This window comes from Molothrus ater, chromosome 4, assembly GCF_012460135.2.
Source record: "Molothrus ater isolate BHLD 08-10-18 breed brown headed cowbird chromosome 4, BPBGC_Mater_1.1, whole genome shotgun sequence".
NCBI classification, from domain to species: domain Eukaryota; kingdom Metazoa; phylum Chordata; class Aves; order Passeriformes; family Icteridae; genus Molothrus; species Molothrus ater.
In genome coordinates, this window is record NC_050481.2 from 7,721,621 (window position 1) to 7,747,095 (window position 25,475).

General features: G+C 39.4%; 1 protein-coding gene across 1 annotated transcript; it reads right to left on the bottom strand.

Moving 5' to 3' along the window:
- Nucleotides 1-1,521: 1,521 nt before the first annotated feature.
- USP38 (ubiquitin specific peptidase 38) lies at nt 1,522-25,475 on the bottom strand. Its single transcript, XM_036383012.2, has 10 exons — nt 24,586-25,475; nt 23,159-23,294; nt 18,758-18,887; nt 18,404-18,505; nt 15,561-15,719; nt 14,990-15,183; nt 14,348-14,441; nt 13,406-13,512; nt 10,984-12,322; nt 1,522-8,234 (listed from the first exon to the last, which is right to left on the bottom strand). Exons 1-10 carry the CDS (start codon nt 25,268-25,270, stop codon nt 8,073-8,075), a joined length of 3,108 nt encoding a protein of 1,035 aa, XP_036238905.1. The 5' UTR covers nt 25,271-25,475; the 3' UTR covers nt 1,522-8,072.

Genomic DNA, 25,475 nt, shown 5'->3' on the forward strand with positions numbered 1-25,475 from the left:
TCAAATAATAAAAACACCAATAGGTCAGAATTACCTTGACCAAGTGATTGCTATACTTTGTCCCACATCTTTTCCTTATGTATATGTGACATGTGAAGATGGTATGGTTTTGCTTAAACAAAGCAAACTGCTTTTGGTCCCCATAAGAGTAGGAAATCCACAGCTTTGCATACCCACACACTCTGAAGCTCTTGCTTACATTTCTTTCCAGCTTCTCCTTCTTCACAAAGCTCTGCTTCTTTTCCTTTCATCAAATCCTCTCTGAAGCTGAGCATTCATGCCCATTCTCAGAACATGAGCTGGGCAATGTGAAGTTCATCCTGGTTTTTCCCACTCTGCAAATCCTTAGCACCAAAGAGGACCAAACGAGCTAGAGATGAGCAGAGTCGAGCTCAACAGCAGCCTTGTCAAATAAGCAGTTCAAACCTTGCACTTGAAATGCCTCCTGACCTGTGGCTCATTCTGTGCAATCAGAGCTGCAGAAATATGGACCACAATGCACAAACTCCTCACTGGAGTTGCTCCCAAGAAAATGAGATGTTGCAGAAATACTCTGCTTCTTGATACTCCCAATGAATGGAAATGGTCTTTATCTATGACAACACTTCAGCCTGTCTTCTCTGAACAGAGGATGCAGTCTAGTGGACTAATTGCATTTTTGTCTTTTCATCCTTCCACTGTAACACGCTCTGGGAGCAGCACTACTCTTGGAGGCTGCTATGCAAGATCACACTGACACTGCCTAGGATCCTGCTCCAGGAACTCATCCTTCTCCTGCAGAAACATTTGTAACTGCTTTAAAAAAAAAAAAGCACTCCTTACATGCTTCTTTCACATCAAATGCCCAAATGCAAAACACTGCAGACCAATCCAAATGATGATATCATCCACCTAAGTTGCTTGTTTATACTGCAGATTTCCTTCCCCAAGGAATTGTGCATAGCTGCTGTTTTCATGGTCTCAGGCAGCAGGAAACACCTCTTGTAGACCTGGGATGTTTAAAGCACAGCACACAAAGAGTAGCTTCTACTGGAGCCAATGCACTCACTTAGGAAAAAAAAATTAAAAATACTAAATTAAAGCTTGATCTGTCTATTCCCTTGGCAGTCAGCAGATTCAAGTTACTTAATCAAAGGAAAATTGAAACAGCTCAGGTCAAGAATAATTCTTCAATTAGCCTGAATAGGACTTGGATGAAGGGGAAGTTCCCACGATTTTCTCCTCACAGGCAGTAGCAAACTTAATCTGGAGACCACATAAAGGCAGCTGTTTCTAATGCCAGAGGGGGCTGTGGGCAGCCAACTCAAGGAGACAACTTCAAACTACATATTCTAAGGGCAACCCAAACCTTGCCCTTCCAGACACCACCCAGCAGTACTTCACAGATGATTAACTGGCCTGTTAATTGTTTGAGTTTCTTAGGTATTCCTGTAGTCAAGAAAAACAACCAAACCCAAAAGCTTCCTTTCAACTTTTAGTCTGGGGAAGCTTGAGGAAAAATATAGAAGAGTTGAAAACAGCTTTTGAGAATCATGTCTTTATTTACAGGAGGCCTGAATGTTTCTGTGCCCTAACTTCCAAGTTCAGTGAGAAAGGCTGCATTTTAACCAACTGTGATGTCCTTAATTATTTCAACCAATTGGAGTAATTTCCTCTTCTTTGAAGATTGAAGTATCACCCATTGAGAAGACAACTCAGATGAAATCACTGCATTGTAAATACACAGCAAATCCAGCTACTTCGTTCTCAGACACAGCTGGACCATCAAGAGTTTTCAGATGACTTATGCTCCATGCTTTTGTGTAAGATCCTTCAAGCTGAGATTTACAGGTAAAACATTAAAAATTAAAAAACCCCAAATCACCACTGTTATATTTTACTAGAACATCTATCTTGCCTCTCCAGTCAAACACATGAAAACTTACATACTTTGAGACACTTTTTGAGATGTATATTTTGACTTCCTTATGCAGCCCAACACATGTACAAGTCATTTCTCCCCATCAATTTTAAAAAACTGATATGAAATACTATTAAAAATTTATGCCAGTTTACAAGATTCAAGCACAGGCATACTGCAAATATGGTTTCAACTCTAGTTCAGTAGAATAAACACCAGGAAAGATACAGCAAGAAAATTAATTACTTTCTTCTGGGAGGCTGAGCACTAAATATGGCAATTCTTTAGTGAACATTTGAGAAAGGGCAAGTCAGTTGAAAAATGGTAGTGATCTTTCAAGCCAAGTACTAAGACATCCCTGTGTTTGACAAGGGATATGCCCTCCCCTCCAAACTGGAAAGGCTTTGCATTTCTGCAAACCACTTAAGGCTGACACCTCCTGTTTTGTCATTTAATGCACACTCTAGGAAAACAAACAGCAAAACAGTACACAGGCCTTGGACCAAATTTTGGAAGAACTCTGAATAAACAGAGATCCAAAACAGAGTCATGCAGTGTGGGAGTTTGCAGGCAGCCCCAGTCAGCAACATGGACCCAGATTCTCATCTCCCCAGAAGAGATGAGAACCTGGGTCCATGCTTCTGAAGGCTGATTTATTATTTTATGATATATATTATATTAAAAGTAAACTATATACTAAAACTATACTAAAAGAATAGAAGAAAGGATTTCATCCCAAGGCTAGCAAAGAAAGGAAAAAGAATGGAATGATAACAAAAGCTCCTGACTCTCAGAGAGCCAGCTGACTGTGATTGGCCATTAAATAGAAACAACCACATGAGATCAATCAAAGATGCACCTATTACATTCCAGAGCAGCAGATAATCATTGTTTACATTTTATTCCTGAGGCCTCTCAGTTTCTCAGGAGAAAAAATCCTAAGGAAAGGAGTTTTTTCATAAAACATTTCTGTGACAATGCAGCACAAAGTTAAGGACAACAGTCTATATTCACAGAGTAAAAGAAACTGTGATTATAAACTGGTCAGTTTTGATGCATGTTCCCATCAAGTTAAAACTCTTTCCAAGACTACCTTAAAGTGGTCTCCAAAGTGAGGTGCATGCAACCCAAGACAATTCATTTGGGTGCAAGAAGAAAGTATATTTTGCAAAATTAACAAATGAAATTTTAAATAATTTTAAAATAGTCTTTATTTCACTTTTCTCTCATAGTTTTTCAATTTCTACTCCTGTGTATGTACATAATAAATTAGTATAGTAGTACATATATTATTTATAAATTAATAAATACACATAGTGGGTGCACACGTAAGAGTTTTTAGTGATGTGGATGTGCAATCAGAAAGCTTGGAGACCACTGGCCTTGAGGATGCTGTATGATACCACAGCTGCTTGCACAGTCACATATCCTGTTGCTGAACTCATTTTTTTCATGTCAACCTGAAATATGCTCCTCAGCAGCATATTTTCCATATGCCTACTGAGGTATTTCTTCTTCAAAATATAAATGGATATAGTGATACAGCAGAAACTTGTTAAGGATCAGGCTCAGATAACACAAGGCATTGCTGACAAAGTAGCCTTGGGTGGAATAAAGTTAGAGCAGTGAAATTAAAACATGTGCAACTTTTAAATTAGAATAGAGCCAGGCTGTCCTTCCAGCATCTGTCCCATTTCAGTTCAGTACCAGCTCTTCTCCTTCACCACCTGCTGTCCCTCTTTGCTGTGTTGTCTCTTTTGACATGTCCATTTAAGCACTTTTACACCTGATTCCTAAAAATACTATCTGCACCAGAAAAAATAAAAAGGGAACAAGAAATGTGTATCCTGAATCCACATTCCTATCCAGAATCTCGCACATTAAGAAGATATTCCATTTTAAATAAGGAGGGTGCATATTGTATTAAAAAACATTAATCCATGCTTCAGTCTGGGTAGCTTTGGTTGTTGTGCCTTTGATTTGGATGCTTCAATAGAAGCCAAAGCAGATCCCCAGTGAATTGTGTGTGTGCATTGTAACACAAAAGCTCGTGTGCTGAGGCAGTGCTACACTACAACCCACAGGCAGAGCTTGTGCCTGACACAACCCAGCCAGCACCACACAGTTCTGGGTTCTCGGTCACATTTGCCCCCACACCACTGGGATTTAACAACATATTACCCATAGCTCTGAATTCAGATTTTGCTAGACCTATGATGACTGGCTGCACAGAACATTAAAAAGCCTTCAAGATTGTCTATTCCAATCTCATTTACAACATAGATCATTGGCTCACCATTTGAAAATGTCCAATAATTTCCATTTAATTGCAGCCTACTGAAGATACCAAGTGCTACCACTCATTACATTACATTGCAGGTTGTTACCCAGGGAAATCACCCTTGTGTTAGAAACTGAGCACATTTCTTTAGATCACAACTCCTCCAAGCTTCCACTTGCCATGATATAGTAATTTTTATGCTTCATTCCCCTATATCAGAGACCAACACCACCCCAAATTCAGCAGTTAACTTTTTTATGTCACCTTTTAATATTCTATTTATTTACCCTCAAATACTTAGGCCTTAAAAACAAAACTGGTAATGAGGCAAGACAGGAAACCCAACAAAAGAGCAAAACTCTAGGAAGGGACTGGAAGGGACCTCTGGTTTATCAGGTCTAGTTGCCCTACTATTCAGACACCACTTTGCATTTAATTTCTTTGATACACATAGTTTGCTCTTCCTTCGAAGCAAGGCTCTTCCCAGAAGGCTGTTCCAGAATTAGGAACTTGGTTTCTAATCTAAATTTTATTTACAGAAAGTTTATACCCACTTGATTTTGTTTGAACACTCTCATCTCCCAGAGCTTTCGCCCTTTGCCCTTTCACTTGTACAAAAAAGTGTTCTGACTCAAAGAACAAACTTATTGCTACAGATTAAAAAAAAGAAATTAAGGCTTACCCAAAATAAACTTCCAGAGCATAGAGAAGATAAAATATTTGACTTTCCAAAGAAGGGAACACAGAAAAGAAAAGAAAAAAAAAGAAAAAATCTAGCCAGAAAGTACGATTGGTTCAGTTAGTCAAAAAAGCTTCTTCTCATCCTGGATAAATGGGCTCACAGACAATGCAATCACTTGTTACAGGGGAGACTGCTCACAGTAATCCACTGTGATGCTCCACAGCAAAAAACTGTAAAAAATTACCAGCACAAAAGAAAGTTATTTCAACTCCAGTGACCATTAAAACAAAGACCAAATCACAGTCTGTCCTGGTAGAAGCAAATATGATTTTAAGACATAGCACCTTGGAGTGGTACAACTGTGTCTCTTTCATCAAAAGTAAACAACAAAAACCCTCAAGCTTCTGAGACGGTCTGATGCATTTTGCATCTTTCTATTGATTCAACTTAATAAACTTATTAAGAATGGAGCCAAAAGGTAAAAAAAATAAACCATCCAGCATTCATTCACAAGCAACAGAAATCAAACTACCATATCTACACTTTTCTCTCATGTCCAGAAGACAGCGGCATGCAACACCATAACTGTAAACAATAATAAAGGTGCACATTTCAAAGCATGAAATAATTCTTCACTTCCACTAGGTTTACTGAAACCTTCCAAGCTGGATATCTTGTGACTCACCAGCCTAGGACAGCTGTCATGTCAGCAAGCAGACTTACAAAAAGGTATCCTGAATTTTAAAACCTACTTATAAAACCCGTAGCAAATGCATTGACAGAAGTCAACAGGGTGAAAGAAAGAAGTTATTTTCAATTTCAGACATCCATCATCATTTTGCACCTAAGCAGATCCAACCTGATTTGCATTATTCTCATTTAAATTTTCTATATTTAACCCCTAATTCAGAATAGGCAAAAAAGGTGTAGAAAGCCTTCTAAGAACTCATGAAATAAATAGAGTTCAACAGGTGTACAAAAGACATACTGCATATTATTTTTAGGTAGGCTGCATAATTTGTATTTTTACTGTGAGAATATAAAACCAAACCTGACCTTTACAATATTATGATTTCATATAGAGTAAAACCACTCGCCCCTGCTTCTACTTACTAGTAGTTTAAAATGAGCAGTAAATAGATACAGAGACTAAATATTCCCAAGGTAATGCAATGAGTAGACAGCTTTTTCATGTGTCCTCAGTCTGGGAGAAAAGCCAAATTAACCTGTCTCATAAAACATTTTCAAACCAAAGCAACCTGGCAGAGAAGCCTAAAAGGCAACAAAAAACCCTCTTAGACAAAGTTATAGAATTTCAAAGCAAAGTGAATTTTCAAAAATAACCTCATCCAAGTGCAATGAAATGAGAATGTTCCTCATGCTGGTCTCAAAACATTGCATGTTTCTGTGGCTGAACCCCTGGTTCAGAGACCTACCACTGAGATAGCAAAGAAAAGAGTAGGCCAAAGCCAAGGTATCACAAACTGGTACAAGAAAGCTTGGAAAGTATTAAAAATAAAAATAAAATATCAAAGTCAGCTGCTCTAGCTTTCTTGAGTATAACATCTAAACCTATAGTCAATCACATAGTTTTAGTGATAATATAAAAATAACTTGCAAGCTAAATTACCTTTCAGACTAAACTTCATATATTTAATATCATATGAACAAGACTTAATTCTCTCAACATATCTTATGCTTTTTTTAAAGCATTTTTAATAAATTTCCTTATTTCTATACAGTTATGCTAAAACCTGCCAGGTCTGCATGCTGTTTAAGGACACACTTTGTCACCTAATAGAATATAAAAACACAGCAAAAACAGTGTAGAATTTTGTAAAAATACTCTAAATAAATTTACACTTGACTCTAAGATTACTCAAGAATTAATCACTGGGTTCAACAGTCTAAGTCCTTTACTTCTGTTATCCTCATTGCACATCAAAATCCAAGTTGCCATTTCTGTCAAGATTCAGAGGAGTGGATCCTCAGCCTCTGCTTGCCTAATGAGCAGTCAAACAGTGCTCCTTAGGCAGAATAATTGTGGGCTTCTGCAGAGTAAAAAACAAAAAATAAAAAAATCCTGAACTCACCAGAAAGTCCTCACTACCAGCAAAAGCCAAAGGCAAAGCTTCAAAAGACTCTTATAAGCAAAGATCCTCAGCAAAGACCAATAAAGGCAGATTTTCTGTGATTTCATGAACATAGCTCCATCTTTATGACCAGGTTTTTCTCAGCAGTACAGGCCATGAAAGTTATAGATCACTAGGTGTGTATATTTTGAAATCAACAAATAAAGGGCAATACTTACTGCATTTCAAACTAACAGATTTTAACTTCTGGAAACCTAAAAGCTTTCTATAAATGTCTTGATTTCTAATGCTGACAAAAAAAAAAAGACTACTAAGACATTTTCTCATCTTCTGCAGCCTCAGAGAGTTTAAGTTACAGTACTGCAAGGCACATACAGAATCTCTTCCTTTCCAATACTCAGCAGATAGATCCCCTGAAATAATTTTAAAATCCTCAAAACAATTTAGAAATGCTACTGAGTTAACAATTTCTATTTAAAAACAGTGCTCCTACACAACATGCATTTTTTTTTGGATAACAAGTTAGCAAATATGTATAATTTTTTCTTTTCATTTACACTGGAAATGGACTGAATAATTTTTAACCTGGAAAGTACTGTGTCATGTCACATTTAAGTTATTGCCTTCATTACAAATTGCATCATCTCTGAAAACCCACACAGGTATTGTATTTGAAAATAAGCAGTGGGTGAGAGAGTACAGATGCAGTTTAGCCCATCTGAAAATGGCTTTCCACCATAAAGCAATAGTATCAGAGTAAAAAATGAACTTTCTTCATTCAGTGGATGAGGACAAGAGAAACTGACATAAGCACATTTTTGTTCAGTTTAATGCAACATCATGAGCATTTACTTAAAAAAAAAAAATCTTCATTTTCTGGTTTTTGGGCAAGCATATCTTAGTATGAAAGCAACTGAACTTTTAAGAGGTAGGTTTCTTTCCATTATGCACTTATTTATTTCAAATAAAACATAACCAAAAACCCACTAATATTTGCTTTTGGACAAGGACCAAGTCTCAAAGCCTTGATACAACTTTGCCAGAGCTGGGTATTTTATTTGTCCTCAGCAGTACCAGGCTGCTTCGGAACCAGTGTATTCCAGGTTGTCTTCACAGTCAAAAGACCAATCTGCCCACAGTACTGAACCCACCCCCTCCTCCTCCACCTGTGGGCCCACAGCTTCCCGGGGGATCGTTGTCATCAAATCCATGCGGTCGGAAAGAGCAAGAGGCCGAGGCAGCTTGAAGTGCTTGTGTTCGAGCACTAAGCTCTTGCTCCTGAAATGAAAGAAGAAAGACAATTAAAAATAAAACCCCAACCCACAATCTCACACCCTTTTAAAATGGCTTTTGAAGCAGCATCACTGGTTTCTAGTGAACAGCTAAGCTGAACTTTCAAGTTGATCATCCACAGCCAACCTAAGGTGCACACCTTCACTGATTGTCAGTATGCATAAGCAAAACAAAATTAAATCCATCTGAGATCATGCTAAAATTGTATTATAGCAACATGGGATGTCACTAAAAATGAGACTGCTGATGAGAAGTTAACAAAACAGGTTTTGATATATGTTTCATATCAATTTTCATCCTAGCAATTTTCATATGCTCTTCTTCTTGGTTGCCAAGTCAAAAGGTAAAACCTTTATATCAATGTTTGTTACTTGAAAGACACTCCCTCATTCCACTCCATCAACTGCATAGAATATCAACGTACTCAGATAAAAGGCCAAAGGATGGACAAGCTATCTAGTTTCTATTCACTGCAGCCTTTCAGCTTTCCATTATTATTGCTATGCTAACTGTTATAACGTAGCAAGTCTCTGCAACTCTCAAGCACTTGATAAAAATCAGAGCCAATTGCTGGAAAATGTACCTGCACAAGTGGAAGGAACACAAAAGCTCTGCTGCCTGCCAGCTGCTTTTTCAGCTGAATGCTCCTGAGGCTTCTTAAGACATCTAAGAAGGGGATGAGCCACATGCTTTTCCTTCATTAGACGTATCAGGCACTATATTTTGTCTCTGGCCAACTAGTTCAATAAACCCTGCAGCAATTTCCTATCTTTAGTACACCTTCCTCAACTTGGCCAAGAGCTGCAAAAATTGAGGGAGAGAAGGCAGATGTTGGCTCTTGAAGGCTAAACACAGTGGACCTGGCAACAAACTGAAAGTATTCCAGAGCTAAGGCTCAGACTGATTGCTGCCTTCACATGACACTTCATCACCACACACCTCCCTAAAGGCAATGAGAGACAACCTCACAACAGGCTTTCACTAACTACAGGGGTCACCCTTCAACTCTCCCAGACTGTATTATACTACCATGAAACCCCTAAACTCAAGTCTTGTCCAAATACTTTCACAGGTGCTAAAAGCAGACTTGGTGAATTTGAATTATTTTGCCCTTGTCAAAAACACAGCCTAAGTTTGAAACTATTGTACACTACTAAGGACTGAAATGGATACTCATTTTAAAAATGAAGATATTTGGAGGACACTGTCTACACAGATGTGCTGGCCACACTCCTGAAGACAGTATTATGCTATCTCCAGCAATATGTGGAGTCCTAAGTGTCTGGCTAGCTCTATGATACACCAAAAACTAAGTATGTTTACTAGGAATAACAAGGAAATATTAAAAACTTGTAGTACCAGAAATCAACCACAGATTTTGATTAAAATAGCAGACCTTGCCTAAATAGCCTGTTTGGTTAAAAAAACTACACTACCAACCTGTTTACCTTAGACCACTGGCGTTTTTACTAGCAATAACCTTATTTTTAAAAACATTTAATATTTTCAGGTTGTTCTAGTTCATCCCCACAAGTACTACATTGGGTAAGTAAAACTCTCTGGACTCAGAATATGCAAAGCATCCCACCTTGCTAAGGGTTTTAAAATTGGTTTTAAACAGAGTGGGAGCAACCCATACTGCAGGTTTAGTTATTTATACTGAAAACATCTTCATTTACCATGTGGTAAACAGATATCCAATAGCAAAACAAAAGCAGTAAGATACAGAATTTTTTGAACATATCTTCTGAAAATTAAAGGCTTTCTCAGGACAGAAGAATATATTCTTAACTTAGCTGGAAAAATTAATTTAGAACTCTGAACCAACAGTGAAATACAGCATCTTAAAATTAGAATAATCTAATTCAGTGAATCACAGTATTAGCAATAATTTCAAAAAAACAATAACCAAGCACTTGTAATGAGCCTCAATTAAAATGAGAAAAGGTCAGGAGCTCAAAAACTCTGAAATTAATAAAACACTACAGAAAAGTTAAATTTACCTAGTTCTTCTAACTTGAGTTAGTCTAGAGTCCTTACAGAAACAGCTTAACCCATCAAAGAGCACACAGTAAAACATACTTTTACTCCTAGAACATAAAAAAAAAAGCAGCAATGCTCTAAGAAAGAGGTATTGAAGTGTGGAGAGCACTGTTTTCTTTTAACAGCAAACAAAAAGGCTGGCACAGCCAGGTGAACTTCCCAGAACACAGGGAGAGTGCTGCTGGAAGCACTGGTCCCACAGAGAGTATGGCATAGGCAGCAAAGGGAAAATGGAAGCCAGTCACCCACATCTGGTCATCATTTCAGTTGTTCCAGCATCTGAGTAAGCACAGTTTTAGAAGTCAAGCTTCACTACAAATGAAAATGCACTAGTAAGAACACCACTTGGAAGTGTTTAAGTAAAGTTAAGCCACTCTTGCAATTCCATCAAGGCAATGAAAGTTTGAACTGTTTGAAGCCTCTCCCATATGGAATGGCAAGTGCTTCAATGACCTATACAAGCATCTCCACTCAAACTTTAAACTGAAATGTGTTTATGCCATTTTCCTTGACATTTCCCATCTAACAGTGACAACCTTACTACAAAACCTGGCCAGCAACACCAAGATGAAGCCAGACTAGTGATTTATGGTTATTATGGCAGAACACTTAAAAACTGCTGTGCTCTATCCTGTAGACTGCCTCTTGTGAGGCCTAAGGAGACACCCTTTACACAAAACTTCAGTCTTACCTGCAAGTACAGTTTGTTATCTTTTGTAATAGCATCCATGAGGTCTTTTTGTAGAGGAGGGTCTCCATTTACCCACAGGCCATTCGCTGGATTGGTGTTTAAGCCACAGGTGCTGTTCTGCTTTTTGTAAAACAGAACATAAGCAGTGTCCTTTGGAAATCTACTGGTGATTTTCTGGACTGACTGAAATGAGGTAAATGTCACTCTGCTGTCATTGAACAGAAACCATTCTCTTGGCATCTCAGTGTCCAGCTCGTTCTCTACAACAGTACAAGGACTCTCCTCTGTAAACAGCTTATCCTGAGGAGAAACTAAAGAGAGAGCTGTAGACTGGTGGCAGAGCCCAGAAGGTCCTGATCCAGTAACATTTCTAGCATATGAATAATAATGTCCACTTTCAGAGGATACCCCAGAATGCACCACCACAGAGCTCAACACATAGGGCACCAGTTGTGGGCAGGTCACTTCATCAGCACCAGAGGGCTTCAGTTTTTTAGCAAGGTTTTCTCCAGTATCAGAAACCTCCACACCAACAGACCAGCCTCCTGAAACAACAGCTAAAGGGGATGTTGCTCTTTTCACTGGCAGTTCCAATACAAGCGGTAGAGAAACATTGTCCAAGATTTTGCGCCTTATGTGACATTTTGGATCATACGAAAATCTCAAAAGAGTGAGAATGAGGTATTCAGGTTCCTCAATGATTTGCATAGTTTTTTCAGCATTCTGTAAAGAGGCACACTTTTCACAATAATATTTGTTGTCTCCACTAAGGATTTCAGGTGCCAGAAAATAATTGAGTAAGTCTGTAACTGACAGGGTATTTTTACCTACTAGACTCTGAGACATATCCCCATTATTTTCAACTTTGAGTTCAGAAATTGTGGTGTTCTCAGAGCTTGGCTCACTAGAAAAATCTATGGTTCCTTCATTCATTACTGTGTCACATCCACGATTTACTTCCAAACTACTGAGAGGTGTTTCTGCATCAGGACTGGTAGCTGAAGTATTACTTTGCACCATGTAGTCATCTTTCACTTCAGAATGTTCTATGCATTTTGGGTCAGCATTCTCTAAGGAAGTTGGGGGACAGAAAGCCAAAGAGAGATCTGTGAAAGCTTCTTCCTTTTGAGACATACTTTTGCAGTTCAAACAGCATATGTTAGTCTTCAATTTTCCTCCAAACATCTTCTCTATCAGAGTTCTTCCTTCACTTTCCATACAAGGTGCTTCAGTAAATGTTTTATGGGCACTTTCTTGTGCCTGGGACTTGTCAGTCAGAATACTTTCAGAACTCTTCGCTGAAGACAACGCTTTCAAAGTTCGCTCTTCTTCATGCAACCTGAAAACAAAGAAAAATAAGTCCAAGTAACCGTGCTATATTCCAAATACTGCCACACTATTTCAGATTTTTTTCCAGCTAAAAACCACAGATGGTTAAGTTGCTAAAGTATCTTACCCTAAAAAATCTGTTTTTTTTTTTTTTTTTAATGTAAGGAAGCTGAAGCATAGAGTTCCAAACCAGAGTACGAGTGGCACAAATACATTGATTCTGGGTCTCATTACATATAACAGAACACAATGGATATATTGAAAGAATAGGCAAATATTAAAGAAACCTAACACTGTTTTTATTATTTATCATTACACTGTGTTAATCCATCAGCTCCCGAGCTGACTGGGCCTGTCAGACTTGGTAAGAGAAAAAGTAACTATTTCTTTATGGCCAGACTATTTCCAAAGAAAATGCCAGAATTCTGCAGCCAAGAAAGTTCTGCAGCAAGAAAATCCAAACCAAAAGAGGAACCCAAACCACGGAGGAAAAAAAAGAGAGAACACTCTTTCACTGTTGAGATCAATTTCTCCAAGAGCAGAATGTGTCTTAAAGTAATATTGCTTAAGCCCCCTTTAGCAAGCCAAAAATAAAGAGCATTATTAATAAACGTAGGTATTACTGATTTACTTCTGCCACAGCTAATTTGCTTGCTTAATTACCTGTTTATAAAGACATGTACATCTCTTTGTGACTTGCATGCCTTCTATGAAATACAGCTGTCTCCACCAACATAAAATTCCAGAAGCACAACTAAACTGCTTGCACCAACTACTATTAATTTAACAACAGGACCACGACTTAAACCTAACACCCATGTTTAGATTTATAAAAGTGGCACCTTGTTACCACCATAACATGTTCTCAATTATCTGGATTCAATATGGCATCCAGATTTCACTACAGACTAAACCCATGAAGAAAAGTAGTTTGTAGACTGTACAGAAAACCAGAGAAAGACAGGAATGAGGTTGAAAATTGCTGATCCCTACCTTACTCATGCATTGGAACTGCTACACAACTGCTCCTAAGAGCTCAACATTACGTGGTAAGGCTATAGATTCATTGCCATCGATGGCACCATAACCATACCTGTCTAGCAGGAATCTGAGATATTCTGAACAATCCTGCTGGGATCTAGGAGTGAACCATGGTGGTCTGGAAGCTTCAAAGAAAATTCTAGGAGCATATGCCTCCCTCTGTTGAAGTGAGAGAACAGAAAAGGTTACATAGTTGTAATATAATCAACTTAAAAAGCTGATTATTTTAATATTAACAGCTAAACTATGGACAACATTATCACAGAGTAGCTGAATGAAACACAAGGTACACAAACATTTAAACAACTTAATCATACCAAGGGAGAGCCATTAATTTTGTAGCAATCGCCTCTAGTACAAAGATACAAATAGTTTATCCTGACAGCAAATATTAATGTTTAGTGAGTACAAGCCAGGTATTATAGCAGCTACCATTCTTGCTGGTGAATTAAAAAACCTGTTGGCTTTCTTCAGAACACCAGTACTTCTTCATAAGGACCCATTTATTTTGAAGCTGATCCAGCCTCATCCTCTCCAGAAGTGAATTGCTATTATTCAAGGAAAACAGAAGTGTCTTGTGCCTTTCCAGCATTAGCAAAGTGTTTCGAACAGCTAATAATGATCACATTAGAATTTGAACTACAATAAAATTTAGTGTAAAAATCAATGAAGAAGGTCACAGTTTACCCTAGAAAGATAGCATAAAGTCAGCTTGTCTATCAACTGAGGTCTTATTTGGATTTTTTCATTCTTGCTCCTCAAAGAAAACCTATCACTACCTATTAATAGAAATAACAAAACACCAACATATTCCACCTAGAGAAATGGCTATTTCCTAAGTCCATCTGAGCATTTCAAGGCAGACTGATTCCCATACAAAAATATAATATTTATACTTGAAATACTCAAGAGGATTCCCATGGCATCATGTTTGTTTCTCAATTTTGGTACATAGATCTAAGCTTAAAGAAAAACAGATGAAAAACTGACATACCTGGGTATGGGCCAAAAATGCAAAAAGATGCTGTAATTTTCTCATTAGGGAATTACAGCCATTTAGATTCAGAGATAAAACATGCCTTCTGAAACTGAAATGGAAGAGAGAGACAAATGAAAGAGTTTCCTAGCTAGACTTCTAACAATTCAGTTATCATTCCAGCTCAGACAATTCCTTCAAATTGAAAGAAGGCAAAACACGTAAGACTTCCTTCAATACTGGAACTCTGCTCTAGTGCAGATCTAAAATTACTGTATGGTAAGAATTAACACTGCAAAATACCCATGTCTTTAAACATTTAAATGTGTAGGAATGGGATACAGACAGACTTGTTTTAATACCCTTCCAGATTATAACCAAAGTAGCACCAAATCTTTTTACAATACAGCAGTGAGCAAGGACAGTGAGGGAAAAAGGACTTCTCTTTTGACACTGGGTGGAAGGATCAGGAGTTTTAGTGGCTAAAATTGCAGTTTCCAGAGCTGAACTTGAACAAAGCAACCAGTAACTGAGTGCAAAACAACGCACTCAGCTCTAGCAAGGTGAGAGACCCCAGGACATGTTACTATCTGTGAAAATCAAGAATGCAGTAATGGCAAGAATTATTTGCAATGAAAAAAGCTGTTAAGAAGCACTTACTCTGTAGCCATAAAAAGTGCTTGAATAACACTGTTCATGTAGCAAGTATTTCCTAGATTTATTAGGCCTGTCTTCCCAGTTTCAGATTTTCCAGAAAGTCTAGATAAGCAAGATGGCAACGAACTGGATTGAGAAGTCCAGGCACTCTGACTGAGGATCAACTTAATCTTCTCTTCAGTGGGTTTGGGCATGTCCTACAAGAGAAACATTTAACACTCAGCTTAACATTTAACACCTGGCTTAATAGGTTTGTTTATTTGTTTCTGCTACAGGTCTAGCCATGCAGCAGTATTTTATCTCCCCCTTCTCCCCAGTTCTCCTCCAAGGTCTGGCTGCTGCCCCTGATAGCCTAGAAGATACAGACTGCCTGCCCTTGTTCTCTTCCCTCCCCCCAGCCTTCTTCTTCAAAGCTTTATACTTATTTTATATTTCAAACACAAGGTTGACATGAGATGATGTGGTTAGCTCTTTTCTCCATGTGGAAGCGCTAAAGAATTTGGATCTGTGGAACTAAAGCCTCATATCTGGGAGAACAAAATAACATTCCATGCTCTTAACATTCCTAATGTACCTTAATAGCTTCCAGAATGGGTTCATAGAGCTCTGGAAAACCTGAATAATGATACATCATGCAGTGTATCAACTCTGTCAACTGCATCAAAAAGGCTGTACTGGAAGGCAAGCCATCTCTTTTGAAGGAGTGAACCAAACTGACCACATGTGGGACGATCTAAATGGGAAAACAAAGAAACAAGCAAAAAGGTGTTAACTGCATTTTCTTATTGCTTTTTTTTCTTCTACAAAACACTTAATTGAACTTCATTGGTTTATACATGCCAAATGACAGGAGAACTTTTGTTATTAAATAAGAAGTGGTTGAGAAACAATGACTTGAAAAACATACATTACTCTTCATACATAACAATTTTCAAGCAGCACAATTAATTACTCAATGCTCTCTTTAGCTCATGTAAGTTTTAAAAGGAACTTCATGAACTTCAAAAGGTGCATGCTAAGGTTTTAAACAGTCAAGTGTCCAAAAGTACTCATCTCATTAAGGATATTAACTGCAAACATTTTGCTTTTGTGCCACCACTAACAGTTTAGTATCTTGTTCTGATTCACAGATATGGTTTTTTAAACAAACCTCTAAACTTTCCTTTAACAGAATCTAATGCTTGAACTCACGAGCCAATGAATACATTCCTGCTAATCCTACAAGAAGGGAACTGGCCCATAGCTCCACCTAGTGAGGCAGCTCAGCTCCATAAACCACAACCGGGTCATTTACTACGAGCTGAAAGTTTACCACAGCTAGAGTAATCTATTTGAGACTTAGTTCAGAGATTCAGGAATACTTTAAACTGGCCAGATTAGAATCAGAAATGTTTACTTCATCTCCTTCCTCTTCTTCAGCACAGCTCTACTTTTAAATGTGTGAGACATTAGCCTTAAGACAACAAGTAGAAGTTTACTTCAAAGCAGACACCCTTTGCAAGTTTCAAACAATTAAGATTGATTAACTGTGAAAGAAGTTGATGGAATAATTTCTCATCATTAATTACTACCAAACAATTTGTAAGCTAAAGGCATAAAATACAGAAAGGCAATCATAAGAATATAGGAATCTGAGGCATACCAATTACAAGAACTGATATAGTTCAAAACATGAAAGTAAAAAAGGCTAGGTGCAAAATACAGATTTGTCACTTTTTCAAATATTGGTTATTCTCTGGGTATAAATACTTCTACATCTCTGATAAATAAACCCTGCTCTTTAGGTAAGCAAGATACCCACTGTTTAAAAATAAAAAACACAAAGATGAAGAGTTCACTGTACCACAAGTCAATACTGAAAGGTATTGCAATGAAAAAAGTTCATCTTCCACTTTAAAAATGTGGTACACAGCAATGAGAAAGCAACTCCTGAGCTCCAAGATGGAGCTTGGTATCAAGTAGATCTGAGTTATGATAATTCTGAGCAGACAAGGCACATGGGAAGAAGAGAGAAAGGATAGGCTCTCAGTTCTGCCAAAGAGTAGAATTCTGCAGGCTGGATAATACTGCAAGTTACACTTTGAATACACAGAATTCTCTCTTCTGGCTCGAGGTTACATTAAACTTCGATATATCAGTAGATTTTTGATGATCATAAGTTCTACATCATACATTATAAGTACAAGACTGCTTCTGGTACAAAACTATCAAAATAATTTATGCTCATGATGCTCAAGCGTAAGGAGATGGAATGTAATCTCAGATGCATTTCCAAGGAAATTAATTTCTATTTATCAAATGTGCATTTGACACTTGCATCATCAGACCATTTGTTATTAAAAAAGGAAACAAGTACTTAAAGTGAAGGAAGATATTACAGATTATTAAATGGTAGTAGCACAAATAAATGATAGTGAAGAAAATTGTTTAAATGGTCATGAAATCTTGAAGGGAGATATTTATGCAAGACAGCATGCAGCCTCCAATAGAAATTTTCTTTGGTAAATCAACTTCCTCTTTCTAGAACAGGCTATCTGATATATTACATTTTTTCTAATGTTTTGTCTCTCTCAGGAAAAAAGAAAAGCAAGACAGAAAAATGTATGAAATATTTATGTTTTGAACACATGCAAAGCTTTTAATTGTAACTCAAATTTCTATGCTAAGACAAGATCAGGACACTGGAGAAACTTCAGAGATCTCTCAGTAAAAGCCAACGTAACGGGCATAAATTACTCTGACATTAAACAGAGGGCTTTATACCCCTTCAGAGCCCTGGAAACAGTAAAGAGACAATGTGCCAGGCTGTTACTCTTAAATCTCAGATGTTCTCCTAGACTTTAGGCTTAATGCCAAGTGTGGGAACATGTTGCTGTATTAACACAGTCACTCTCACACCCTCCCATCTATGGCCTTAACTAATGGAATGCATTTTGAAAAGGGGTCATGAAAAATGGTTTAATTTGCCCATGAACATGGACACAGACAGCACAGCCTTCTGCAAGTTAAGTACTTCTTGGTCTCATTCAGGGTGACCAGGTGACACAGAGCACATTATCTCTGTTACCTGTTTTCCCCAAACAGCTGGCCTCAAAAACCTGCTTGCCCTCCAACTTGATCAGCAGATTTCACACACATGAAATGGATTTGCAGAAGCATGCAGTCAAAATGTGATGCCCAGACACTCCTGCCAGAAATAGGTACATACAAGGAAGGACAATGCTTGTTTCCAGTTAGAGATGAAGTGGCTGAATCTGGAATCTCAAAAGCCTTCCTATAACCACAGGAACCTGGTTCTACAACCTTCCAACAGACAACATCCAAGCACATCAATTCTGTTGCTCTTTACACCCATTTCAGAAACAACACAGTGAGCGGCATTTCAAAGCACTCAAAAACAATTATTTAGTAACTCACCAAATGAAAAGCTTCTGGAGAATGCTGGAAACTAAGTAACATGTGGGAAAGGACAGCAAGGGCACCAGGCCTCACTAGAGGAAACCAAAGTCGATTAAAGACCTAAAAAAACCCACATTTATTTCAGTGAATCTGCAAAGTAAAAGTTCAGTTAACACAAAAAAAATCTTCAAACACACAGCCATTTGAAATAGACAAAATCATTACATGCAAGTGACAGCTATAAATGCATTTACATCATATTTGCAGAATAAGAAGATGCTGTATGTTACAATAAAAAGGATGCTACACAACTGCATAGCTGGTAGCAACTCCTTTCCCTCTCCCTTGTTTGAATGCTTTTTTCCAACATACCAATTCGATCTTAAGCAGGGTGACGTCAATGAGGATGGTAAATTTCTGGACTGCAGCCAATCCTTTCAGCAGTGCAATCACCCACGTTTCCACGTGCTGAGCCAGAGGCCAGGACAGCCAATCAATCATTCTGCAAGACAACAGCAGAACAAAAAAGATAAAAAAACCAATATGCCACTAACTTGAACCTCAACAAAAAAGATGCTTGCAACATGCTTACACAATAAGACTCACAATAAGTAATGCAGGAATGTTGGGCAAGTGGTAAATTAATTTTGATTATATCTCAAGTAATTTAACTCTGAAACGAATAAGGATTTATTTAATACATTTTAAGTAAATATGCATCCCCAAAAATACCTTACCATAAAAAAGCCAATATTTTGTATTGCTTCTTGTTGGTCTAGAACATGCACTCTGATGTTATAGACATTGAGCTAACATATGGCAACAACTTACTGCTGAAAAAGTGCCTGTAGCTGGTAACCTCCCCTCAACACCTTTTACTCCAAAGCAGACCAAAACTGACTACTAAGGAAGACTCTTCAACTCACAGCTACTCTCCCAGGAGCCCATCCAAACACTCTAAATTAATAGCAAAATCTATTCATTTTAAATACATAGAGCAGTCTGAGGTCTGCATACATCTCAAAAGGGATCATTTCACTTGAACTAAGAAAAAAGTGAAGCGACCTCCTGTGCCTAGAAAATACAGTGAAGTATCAGGAACAGAAAACAGAGGTATTTTAAATTAATAGTTAGTTTATCCTGATGCTTAAGGCAGACAAGCAGATGAGCTGAAACAATTCTAAGACACAGACAATATTGTAAGGGAGTGCCAGCTAAAACATAATATCTAGGCTTTGTTCTTCTGAGACTTTACTTGGTAATATTTTGAATTTTCTTTAATTGTCCATAAGATTACTTTCTTCAAACAAGATGAAGCAGCACTAATTTGGCAGCACTAGGTGGAAGAAAAAACTTTCTACCACAGGAGTGGACAGATATTGAGACAAGTTATAATGTATCTATCCTAGAATCTGCACTTACAAAGTTCATAGGCTTCTCTAAACTAAGTGATCTTTAGAACTGCCTTTTGAACAAACAAGCACAAATCTTACCAAGTTTCATCCATATTACTATAAACAAAATTGGGAAAAAACCATGGCAACATCATAATCAGTGCTCTGCATTTACACAAAGCTCTTATTTCCTCAAGACACTGAATTCAAACATGTTTATCCTGAGCAACCTTTCCTATATCCTCTGAAATAGAAAATCAAAAACACAGGCCCAAACTGTTTTTGTCTGTGAAGAAATAACCTAAAAAAAAGACCCCACAACTCACAAACCAATCATGTTCAAATCTTCCCCTCCTTGATTTGTAGACTTGGTATTTTCCAGCAGTCAGAAACATCTGCACAGCTAATTTAAACCTAACGACAATATATTGCTTTCTTAACTGTTTAGACAAGTATTCTGTAGAGTCCTACATTAGAACCACTATTCTAAAACACCTGACTGTTAACCTGAGAGTGAATGATTTTGAGAGCAGAAACAAAAGCCAGAAGAGACAGAAGTGAACCCACAGACCTGCTTGAGACTGTCCCAAAAAGCATCACATTTTACATCTGGTAGGTGAAGATCAGGTATTTTGGTTGCATTCGCTTGGCTTACTGCTCTGTTGCAATCCATGAGTGCATATTTTTAGGCAGCTACTAGTATGGGCCATGATGATCATGAATATGAACAGAGATTGCTTTTTTGGGTTTGACTAGCTTAAGAAAACCTTAAAAGCCTCAGGGAGGACCTTCTTCCTCATACCACCCTAAAATCAGTAGGTTTTTTACCCACCTAGGGTGGCTAGTAAGGACAGTATTTTTGTTATCTTCGAAAAGAAAATTATTTGTGCAATCTCAGACAGTAACTTCTTTCACAAAATATCTTCTTCACCACATCAAAGAATCTGGCAGCTCAGGCATGAGTCCCTCAGATTAAGGGGAAAAAAAACCCAAAACAGCAACAGAAGATCCTCTGACTACCTGTCACCCCCAATAACTTACAAGTCTTTTACAGAATTTGACCTTTTTTCCAATAGGACAGAGCACCTGGTTATACCTGGAGCTTTTCTCAGCAAAATTATCTGTTTCTCTTAACAAAGATAGTTGGGTCGAAGTGCAAAGAAGCATTATACTTGTCAGGATCCTGAGTACAGCCAGTTCATTTCCTCCCAGAGTTCTAAAGTAGACTCTTAAAGTACCCATATATCCTCAATGAGACTGAACCATTTCTGCTTTTCCTCATTGATGCTTCAGGTAAGGTTTCATCAGACAGCTCAAGCCAAATTCTAAAATGATCTTGTGTCTAATGTACCGCCCACCCTGAACCAACTCAACTTATGAGTCTGTTAAACATAAATTTTTACTATTCTGTGCTCACCTTCAGAAAGACTCTGCAGTGCCACAGATGCTGTACTTAGGATGTGAGCAACAAGGTCTCTAATTTACAGTCAGCAAAGCTCTGCTAACTCTCGTCAGACCTTGTTGTGCCCGGAGTTCTGCACCTCCTGGGAATGCTGCAAGCCCGATGACAGCATAGTCATTTGGTGCTCCAGACATTCCAGCTGCATTAACCTCTGAACAATTGCTTCACTAAGCCAGAAGAGAGTAATAACTGCAAAGGGTTGCCAGGGGTAGAAAAAGAAACTGCATGCGGTGTTGACATGAGGCTTCATGGAACCAACAAGGCTCCATGGAACAAAACTAGAGGCTCTTAAGAGAGAGTATTACCTCAAAGAATCAACAAAGCAAGTAAGATTACCCTTCCCTTTCAAAAACAAGAGGAAAAAGTCACCTATTACATGGCTGGCACCAAGAAAAAAAAAAAAAGGCACTTGTTTGATAATAACAGCTCCTAGTGTAACCAAAGCTCAGTACTGCATTGCTTCCCTAAGGAGAGGCACACAGTGAAGGTGTTCTCAAGCTACAGCTACATGATGACACTATCTTGAGACAGCACTGCAACATAAATGTTAAATCTACACTAACTTGAAAATTAATCACCAGCACATTACTGGCAAATTATCAGCGTGACCTAATCCTGAATTTCCCAGGTCTGACCTTTAGATTGGGAACACAGCTTGGTTGAAATCTCTTCAGTCAAGGAGATTCTCTTAAAGTGCCTAAACAATATGTCATACCCCAAATTGTATTACTAATGCTGCTTCTTTTCATTATGTTTTCGACTGAAACACAGCTCCTCAACTTACTGTCAGCACAAGGCATGTTCTCAGTGTGAGAAAGCCCACCAAGATATTCAGGTGCTACACTACATGAATGCTTAAGTATTAGACTACACTCAAATGGATGTACTGAATAATCTTGAAGACACTGGACTCTTATTTTAAGGCTTCTTAAAAATTATTTTTTAAGCAATACAGATTTCTAATAGTCCCCTGTTTAACTGCATTACCCATTTTCCTACCCTTCAGTACTCAATAACAGCTTCTTCAACTGGATTTCAAAAAAAAAAAAACCACCAACTTCAAGGTCTTCATCCTTCTATCACTGTCATTTTTCTGCATCACTACTGTTGACATATCTGAAGATACTAGTCACAACTGCAATCTGAATCCCAGTCTGTTTACACTGCTACTCATCTACATCACGTTTACTCAAGGTTAGATTAGTGACAAACATAATAAGCAGTTTTTGCTTTTATATGATTTCTATTTCTCTATCATACAAAGAACACCCAAAAAGCCTATGAGGGTTTGAGTCAAAAGGGTAATAGAAGCTGTTCTCTGTGAATCCTTCCAAAAAAACCATTAAGACATCTAAGCAGAAAGAAATCCCTCAAAGCTAAGCAGTAAAACTCATTTTGAACTGGCTCCTTTCTTCTGAGCAGGAGATGATGGTTAATACCATCACATGAGAATGCTATCCTGCTTCTTGGAAAAGCACAAAGGTCCATCTTCTGAAAACAAGGCCTTGTTTCTCTGCTTGACTGTAAAACCTATGGAGTTTCCTACTTACACCATCTTCCATAAGGCAGAAGACCTCACTTAAGATGTCATCTAAGAAGAACACAGGTGTTTCCTCTCAGTTTCTAATTAACCCTCTTCATCCACCCCAGCAGGGCCAGAGAATGAAGCCACAATAGCAATGAAGGCAGCAACCTTAAACAGAAACCATGCCAGTAACAGCCACAGCATCAGATATATTTGATATATATATATACACCTTAACATGCCAAAAAGCATGACTTGGAATACCATTTTAAAAGTTCCTCTTCTTCACACTTTTGTTTCATTGTTTTTTTTAATGGAACTTCAGTAACAGCTCCAAGAAAGGCAAGATTAAATAAGAAACTCTCCTCTCCCTTCACAGTTAAATACATTACCTGCACAGAGCTTGAGTCATACTGGTATCTTTCACGTTAGGATCTGTAGTAAGGCTCCTGATGAGTACTGTAATCATCTGCAATGGTATGTGCTGCACAAGACTTGCCAGTGCAACAGAAGGCTCAAATGAAGTATCTGTAACAATTGAATATGACAATGTAAGGAACTAAAAAGAAAACCCCACAGAAAAAGAGATAGCTTCTTGCTCTACCATACAACCTGACCATAGTTTCAAGTGACAATAAATCTATCGTATAGCTGGCATTCTATTATCACAAACCAAACCAAAAGTAAAATATATCACTGAATTAATTGATAGCAGTCAATTACAAATGCCATTAGTTCATTTCCTTCCCATGTAAGAAAGTGACCATCTGCCAACTACTTCCTCCTCTACCCTAACTGGAATTGAGAAGTAGGTTTTGTGTTTTTCTAAAAAGAAGTACCATAAGTTGTGTATTATACTTCATATTAAGCCTAGGAATTTAGTGCAGCTGGTATTCTCCACATCCTATCTCAACAACTCTCTGCTAACCATTCCACTTATAGCAAGATGCAATGTCAAGTTTCCCAGGTGCCTCAACAGCAAAGGCACTTGGCAATGGGAATTATTATAGTACTTCACAGATTTCAGAAGTCAGAAAGGACCTATTTACAATCACATTTCCATTACTGAGGCACTGGATGCTTCCTAAAATTTTATACATTGCTTTTACATATACTACTTATATACACTTATAAATCCCAATCTGTTAAACAGGGAGCAAGAAGAAAGAGTAGCTTTTCATCAAATCACACAACTGTGTTGGAAGGCACCTCTGGAGACCATGGAGCCCCACCCCTCTGCCAGGGGTCACCTGGAGCAGGTAACACAGGAACACACACAACAACACACACGACCTCCATGGGCAGCCTGTTCCTGTGCTCCACCACCCTCAATCTAAACAAGTCCTTCCCAGTGTTCAGGTGAAATTTGTGTTTTAGTTTTTGGCCTTTGCTCCTTGTCATGGTGCTGGGCACCACAAAGAGTCTGACACCAACTTCCTGGCAAGAGCCTTTGAGGTTTTTATATGTGTGTAACTATGGCTAGTTTTAAATCTTCCTTAACAAGGCAACCAAAACCTCATTTTGGTATATGATTTAAAGCACTGTATCAGGAGTTTTTACAAACACAATCCTGCCCCGCAGCAAAATAAATTTAAAAAAAAAAAAACGACAAAAAAATCAGTACTCTCTAGCTTTTGGGAGGTGGGCAGGAAATAAAAAGGCTTTGCTTTCTCGACAGTCAAGAAGTTGCATTTTAGTATGCGGGTGAGAAAGCAGTGGTTACCAGGTGATGCCTGCAGAGCGCCCACTGCATGCGCTACGGCTTTTCCTCTTCTCTGAATAACCTACGCCCCCGTTACTCCGCGCCGCTCCCGCTCACCCGCGGCGGAGATGACAGCGAAGAGCTCCTGAAGGGAGGGCAGCAGCGTGTCGGGCTCGGCCTTCCAGACGCTCCTGAGCAGCGCGCTGACCTGGGTCACCTGTGACACGTAGAGGCGCAGCTCGGCCTCGCGGGTGCCCTGGCTCTGGAAGTGGGCGATGCTGCGCACCAGCTGCTGGCAGAAGGCGAGCGAGAGCTTCCTGCCGCGGGGCAGGCACTGCGGGAAGTCGCCCAGCAGCTGGCAGAGGCGGGCGCAGAGCGGCGGCGCCGGCCGCTCGCACACCAGGCGCAGCGCCTCCACCTGCAGCAGCTCGAAGAGCTCCAGCACCGAGGGGCAGCTCATGATGAGGCGCAGCCCCGCCTGGATGTAGTCGAGGATGGCGGGGTCGCGGTTGCTCAGCTCGCCGTAGCCGCGCTGCAGGAGGCCGAGGACAAGCCCGCGGTTGAAGAAAGCCTCAAACTCGGCGCGGTGGAAGCGGCCGTAGGCGTCCAGCACCTGCCGCCCCACCTGCCGCTGGAAGGGGTCGGGACCCTGCAGCACCAGCCGGGTGCCGAGCGCAAACATGGCGCGGCACTGCGCCTGGCTCAGCGGCGTCTCCGCCGACTCCACCACGCGCCGCACGATCACCCGCTTCAGCGGCAGCGGGTGCGAAGAGCTCACCAGCCCCTCCAGGATCTTGTCCATGGCTCCGGGCGCATCGGCCGAGCGGCGGCGGCGGCGGGCCAGACCAGGCCTCGGCGGGGGCCGCCGCCGCCGCCGCCGCCTCCCCGCGGCCCTCTCGCCGCCCTGCCGCGCAATGCCGCCGCTCCCCCCGCGGCCTTCGCAGCTCCGACCCGCCCCTCGCCCGGGCGGCGGCGGCCCCGGCCCCGCTCACCGGCGACCCCGACGG